Raw genomic sequence first — 6,959 nt, 5'->3', positions numbered from 1 at the left:
AGAGCAAGAGAAAACAATCTGGTCTCGGGCATTATTACAGGTGAAATCAGTGTAGATTCATACCGGAGGTTCATGCTCAGTTTGTTCCTAACTGAATAATTCTAGCCCGATACAGCATTCTGTTTAGCAGCAAGCACGGAAGTGCCTGTGGCTTCCCCTGCTGGGAAGAGTAACCAATCCACGCAGTCCCTCCAGTACCTGATGGAAATGCTTCTGCAGAAAGGAGCTGAAATGTGACAGGAGATGCTTTGTTTGGTGGATTGACTACCACAAACCAAGCAGATATACAGCTGCATGACACCTCCACAGGACCTGGAGCTGGAGTCTCTGTGCTTGGGCAGCTTCTGCTTTAGGGGTGTACTATATGTGGGACATGGAAAAGGAAAATAATTTAACTGCCGTAAAGCGTTTCATTTATTCACGTGGAAGTTTTGGAACCCCAGTTTTGCTGGTACCTGCTATTCTTTTTCCTGAGGGAGGGAAGGAAATTAATTTCCAACCTTTACAGAAGGAAAATTTGCCTATGACCGAAAGTTGTAAGATCATTTTTTGCTCCCTAAGAGTACGCAATAGACGTAATTAGGAGGTTGCTTCTGTTTGTAATTGTATTTACCAGTATGTCACTAATTTGTGTGTCTCTTTCTCCCCTTCAATTAGTTACTTGATTATGTGACGACAACATTACTGTTTTCTGACAAAAACGTGGACAGCAACCTGATATCGTGGAACAGAGTTGTTTTGCTGCATGGTAAAAATTATCTGTTTAAACCACATAGATTCCTTGGCATCTATTTATGCTTTCCTTCTGTGAACACTGGTAGGGCACTTCTGTGTAGTGAAATCAGATCATCCAAAACAAGCAGACAGTTACTCTCTCTGTAACGCAAATGCAGGTAAAATGTAATGTCGAATCAAACCAGTGTTCACCTGTAGTATGTTTTGCGGGAATTTAAATTCTAAAATTTGCAATAGAGTGTCAATGGGGGGTTTTTAAGTTTTCATTTTTAAGTGATACTGCTTTTTTGTATGAATTGCAAAACTAATGCAGATACTGAGGACATTAGGAGCCATATATTGGTTACAGATCTATCAGTGTTAAAACAGTTTTTAGTTTAGACTTTATAAAAACTTCTGAGGAAACTAAGAATCCACCTGTGCGCCGTGTGTGTGATCTGTTGCCAGACATGAAGGCAGTACTCTTGCTCATTCAGTTACTGCTATTTTGGTCCTAGCTTACCGTGGAGGTTGTACCATAAACAAGGTCAACATCAACTGAACCGATTTTCTTGCCTAATGCAGCTCCTTACTGATCAATTACAATTTTGACATCAAGACCGCTATTTAAAAATGGAAGGTCATGGTGGAAATGTTTGTTACGAGTGTGGGTTGTACTGAAGTTATAACTGTTTATCAGCTTGGCAGCTGCAGGATGTTTCTGTTTGGAAAACTGTTTCAGACTGTTTAGAATATATCTGTGATAGCTATATCCAGTTTTAGTAATGAGCTCGTTGTTGTGATCACAAAGAAGTTAATGCTGGCAGGTCTACAGCTGTCATAGTGCAAGATCCATGGATGCTGTAAGGGCAGTTCTGCCTGTGAGTGGAAGTGCGTAATGGTTGCGGCAGATTGATCAGCACCCATACGTCACCTTCCAGGCATTCGTACTGTTGTAACTGCACCTGTACTCGTCTGCATGGCTTTTCCATAGGGTGTCAAGCCAGATCTGAAAGCTTTGTCCCGGAGCATGCTTCCTGGGATGCTCTGGCTTGGCGCAAGGCAGAGGTTTCTAGTGGTCCGCTGATCAAACTGGGCATGATGTGTTCCTGCTTTACATGGTAGAAGACTATGTTTCAGCAAGATATAAGTTTAAGCATAGCCCTAATTTCTGAGAATGCCATTAAACATAAGCTCTGCTAAGGTAATTTGCTTCTGTGGCCGTGAAGTGTTTTAGCTTTATGGAGTCTCCATCCAGACTATTACACTAACTCTACTAGTAATGATACTTGAAAATCATACAAGTTCAGAGCTCGACTGTAGTGGAATAAGCGACCTTCTTAGAGTACTCTGGTGTTCACACGCATTGACTGCTGTGTTTTCATCCTACAATAAGAGCTGTGATGAAGTGTAGTAGTTAAAAAATGTTACGTGTCATTAACCATCCGATGCAGATTCTGTGTAATGTGTGGGTCTGATTTCAAACCAGGCCCTCCTGGAACGGGTAAAACCTCTCTCTGTAAAGCACTGGCTCAGAAGCTGACAATTCGACTGTCGTACAGGTGATCGCTTTTGGAAATTTTTCACTTTAATTTACTGTTCTTAGTTGTTCTTTTTCAGTAGCCCAAAGATGTTTAATATTTGATTTTGAGTAACTGGTGCCAAGTGCTAATGCTCCTAGTTCTTTTATAGTGCACCTGGCTGGCAAAACCTTGACCTGGTAGAGACACTGGTTAGGGAGTTTTAATGCCATTCAAAATGTGTAATTGGTTGTGCCCGGGTATGTAAAACAATTTACAGTGGTGATACAGTCATTTGTGCTCACCTCGTACATCAATTAGTATTAAAGTGCAAGAGATGTGAGTGTGCAGCCTGCTGTTTGTACCGTCACGTCCAGGAAAGCTTGTTTTTAACAGGCAGGGATTCGGTAACCAATTGTTTAGTGTTTGGATTGTCTGAATGTCACGTTCTGCAGAGGTCAGTCTCTGTATCAGAGTTAGCCTTAAAATTCATAGCAACTTAAATGTGTCTAGAAAACCAAATATTATATCAAATCCGAGGTGTAACGTAGATAATATGTAATTACTATAGTGATCTGACTCCAGCCCAAGCTGAACCCAGCATGGAATGTCCAAAGAGCACGTGAAGAGCTAAGTGCACAAGCTTTGTGCTTTTATACGTGTTCTTGCTCTACTGAACAAGATCCTACACGAGCAGAAGAATGGGGCCGTTAGCACAGCAACCGTTATTTCAGCCCTGTGCAAATAGCACCTGCTCTGCTGAAGGAACTCTGACCGAAATTTAATACAAAGCATTCCAGTGAGACACATTTCTGGAAATTACAGTTGAACTCCAAACAGGTATTATGTATTTTATGGCATTGAGATGGAGGGAATGAGACTTATGGAAGTTAATGATATCACTGACTTTTACTTACACTAGAGCTGATACTTCTTTTTGCCTTCATACTTCAGGTACAGGTATGGACAGTTAATTGAGATCAACAGCCATAGCCTCTTCTCTAAATGGTTTTCAGAGGTATGTATTGATGTAGCTAATTAAGTAGACTTTGTGTTTTAGAAATTACACTTTTTCTATTGAGCTGGTTTCATAAAATAACTACGTGCACTAAAGATTACTCTGAATAATTCCTGTGTATGAGGAAATAGAAGCTATATTATAAAGTGATAATTTCTACATAAATAGAAGCTATATTATAAAGTGATTTTAAACCCCAAGTATTTCCATCTTTTGAATATAGTAGGGCTTAGAAAGTTGTGTGATAAGGTTATAAACATTTGCATGTGGTGTCTTTCCAGAGCGGCAAGCTTGTAACCAAGATGTTCCAGAAGATTCAGGAGTTAATTGATGACAAAGATGCTCTTGTATTTGTATTGATTGATGAGGTATGATTCCAATAGCATTGGTGTACGTAACATTTAGCGGGAAGTAACTTGATGGGAGGGAACTGTGACAATCCTCTTCCGCAAAGAACAGTAAAAGCGAATTAATGCTGTTCTGTCAGTTACGTAACTTGGGGCAGAAGAGGGAATTTTCATCCTGACTACTGCAGATTTGAGAGATTCTGAGGAACGCAGTATGGTTTAGCAGGCGAATGCCATCTGAAAATGAAGCCAAACCTTCCTTGGTGGAACTTCCACTGCTGCTGTGTGGAGTATTAACTCGAGTATTAATATCGAGTTGGACTCGATCTTAAAGGCATTTTTCAACCTAAAAGGATCTATGATGTTTTTACACTCAGAGTAGCCTAGGTTTGTATTAATTGTGCTCTTACATATGCTGGAAAGCTCTACAACCCATTGTTACGGTTCAGTTAATAGTTTAGATTCTCTTCAGGCTTGCATACCTAAGCAGGTCAGTGAGCATGCACCTTACTGGCTTCGGGACGTGGGAGTTCCTATGGGGAAGCTCGTTCTAAATGCAGCATATTCGTTATTCTCTTGTCCCGTCCCGTCCCCCCAGGTTTAATTAAAATGAAAGCCATTTCCATTCTGCTGTCTGAACAGGAATTTCACTTACTACACTTTGCTTCCTTGGCATTTGTTTCCCTCTCTCGGTAAATTCCTACTTAACAAAAGATTTTGAAGTTGACGCTTGAGATTCTAGGCACTAGGATCTGGAGGTGTGTGGTCTGGATTATTCACTTGCTACCAGCACTCCAAAAGTGGAATCTCCTGTGGGGTTTTCTGGTGTTTGGTGGTATTTTTTTATTGTTGGTTTGATTTTTTTTTTTTTTTTTTTTATAGGTAGAAAGCCTCACGGCAGCCCGCAGTGCCTTCAAGGCAGGCACAGAGCCTTCAGATGCTATTCGTGTGGTGAATGCTGTGCTTACACAAATAGATCACATTAAAAGGTAAACTCAGATTACTGCAACAGGAAAAGGTAATTGACCATTTCAGGATTCCTGCTAAATCTCCAACTCCTACTTGGAATACTAAACCAAATCCGTTAATGCCCTGTTAATGGTGCTAACTGTGAAAAGGATTAATGCAAAAAATATTTGACACGTAACTGAGTGAAGACTCCAAGCTGCAGATGGTAATCTCCCTTGAAAGCTGGGGAGTGTACAGGCCAGGTGGTTGTGATACCTGCTTTGGAGACAAACAGTGAGATCGAGGAAGGATTAATTCATTGTTCACAGCTTCTGGATGTCAATCTGAAGCAGACTTGCACAACACGTGGCTTAGAAGCGGTCATTAATGATGCTCGGTCCACTTTATGTGATGGACATACCATCTGGTTTTACTCCTGCCATCCCTTCCCCTTTTTGGGCATAGTTTGCTCTGTTCACAGGAAATAAAGGTGCCCTAAGTTCACAGACTTCATCTAGAAATAGCTATGGTTAAGAATGTTCTTGCAGTATCTCTTAAAGCAAGATGTCACTTTTAAGCTCACTCTGATGTTGTTCTCAGTCAGAAGGTGTCACCTTGTCAGCTAAACTATATACTTTCTACTGAAAAACATGGAAAACATGTAGATTTAAGGTTCAAATTTACAAGTCATCTTCTCATAATTTTTTTTTTTTTTCCTGTGGCAGAAACTATGCCAGTAGGCTCTAGATGTTTAAGGTATATCACTTCCAAAATCGGGTTGGGAAAACTGTGGCCACTTGAGTAACAGCTGAAAGAAAGAGACTATGCACAGATGGGAGATAATGGCCAAGAACTTCCGGTGTTCTAGTGTAATTGCTGGCTGACAAGAGTGATGTGACTGCTTATCGCGTGAAATGGCTTGAGTCGTAAGAAGGAACGTATCACTTGCAGTCACGAAAGGAGATAATTCTTGTACATGTGTCCTAAAAATCTGCTTTTATCTTGAAGGTATCCCAATGTAGTTATCCTGACTACTTCAAATATTACGGAGAAAATTGACATGGCCTTTGTAGACAGGGCTGACATAAAGCAATATATTGGACCTCCATCCACCGCAGCAATATTTAGAATATATCTGTCTTGCTTGGAAGAATTGATGAAGGTAATATTTTGAAAGCAAGGGTGTAAAATATCATATTTTAATACATTTGACATTTTAATCACATGTCCTAAATAACAAACCACACAAATTTCATTCCTTCTCTGTATTTCCACTTACATACATTCAAAATTAAATTCTACGGTAAGTTTTTCATACAACAGTGTATAACTCTTCTTTCTAGTGTCAGATAATATATCCTCGACAGCAGCTCCTGACTCTCAGAGAGCTAGAGATGATAGGCTTCGTGGAAAATAACGTGTCACGGTTAAGCCTTGTACTGAAAGAAATCTCAAGGTAAGATTCTGAAATTCTGTGTTTTATCGATACCTGTAATGAGTTGTGGAATGGTGTCTGGATGTTCTGAAACATCTCAGGCTTTTTCTGCTAGGGTTAGCGCAAAACCTTTTACCAGACAAAAAGCGGAAGCGATTGGGATTTGCCAGCATTTCTTGGTCTCAGGTCTGGCTTGGCTTAGTACTGCTTCTGGTTTCTGCTGTGCCCTTTGCAGTCTCCTGACAAAGGTCTGGCTGGATTAGTAAGGTGCTGGAGGTTTCAGTGGATGTGGTGAATGGTAGCGTGGTCTAGTGGACACGGCACAAACTAAGGCCAGTGCTAAGAAAGGGTCTCGGAATGCCTTGCCATCTGCTATATCAGAAGGGGAAAGGAGTGAACTGTAAACGGAGAGTGTTACAATTTGCTGAGGATGCTGGTAGAGCCAGTAGCCTTTCACAACAGCATAACAATTCTTGAAACGATAAAAAATGGTTTTCGCAATGTCAGGCGGTATTTTTTTCCAAAGTGCTGGTCCCGATGGAACTATATAAAATAACAGTGATGAAGTCAGGAAAGCACGTTTTCCTTCTGTTCCTGAAGTGTGCAGTCTTAACCAGCGAGGAGTGCGGTAAAAGCCAGTCAGTTTTTCCAGGCGTAAGGTTTAGGTTCTACATACACAATGGTGCTTGGAGGAGACAGAAGCATGTATCACATAGGTGAGGGAGCTCAGAAAGATCTGCGTAAGTGGTGGACAGAAGGAGATGAGCAGTAGCTGAGGTTCAGCCTTCAAAACCAATTTTTCAAGGGCTTTCAACTGTGGGTGGAAGGTTATGTCTACACCATCCACTTCCGGTGCAGGCATTCCCCCAAACGCGTGAGGTACGGCCCAGCGATGTGAAGGGCACGGTGTAAGCTTTGGCAGGTGACTCTGCCTGGTAGGTCTGTAGCGCTTGCTTTTCTGTACCAACCTTCCACAG

The 6,959-nt window shown here is 41.1% G+C and overlaps 1 protein-coding gene across 1 annotated transcript in view; it reads left to right on the top strand.

Annotated features, from left to right (window-relative positions):
* The window catches only part of TRIP13 (thyroid hormone receptor interactor 13), a gene marked incomplete at its 5' end in the record, with an annotated part of 13,462 nt that overhangs the window by 5,365 nt on the left and 1,138 nt on the right, over positions 1–6,959 (top strand). Inside the window, 7 exons of the mRNA XM_010141623.1 lie at positions 658–748; positions 2,204–2,276; positions 3,189–3,252; positions 3,534–3,620; positions 4,482–4,588; positions 5,556–5,709; positions 5,891–6,003. Of these exons, the coding sequence (XP_010139925.1) occupies positions 658–748; positions 2,204–2,276; positions 3,189–3,252; positions 3,534–3,620; positions 4,482–4,588; positions 5,556–5,709; positions 5,891–6,003 (689 nt within the window). The remainder of the gene's footprint in view (positions 1–657; positions 749–2,203; positions 2,277–3,188; positions 3,253–3,533; positions 3,621–4,481; positions 4,589–5,555; positions 5,710–5,890; positions 6,004–6,959) is intronic.

The sequence above is a fragment of the Buceros rhinoceros genome, unplaced genomic scaffold (genome assembly GCF_000710305.1).
Source record: "Buceros rhinoceros silvestris isolate BGI_N320 unplaced genomic scaffold, ASM71030v1 scaffold23848, whole genome shotgun sequence".
Classification (NCBI taxonomy): Eukaryota; Metazoa; Chordata; class Aves; order Bucerotiformes; family Bucerotidae; genus Buceros; species Buceros rhinoceros.
Note: the sequence above shows the minus strand (reverse complement) of the source record. Positions and strands in the feature narration are given on the sequence as shown.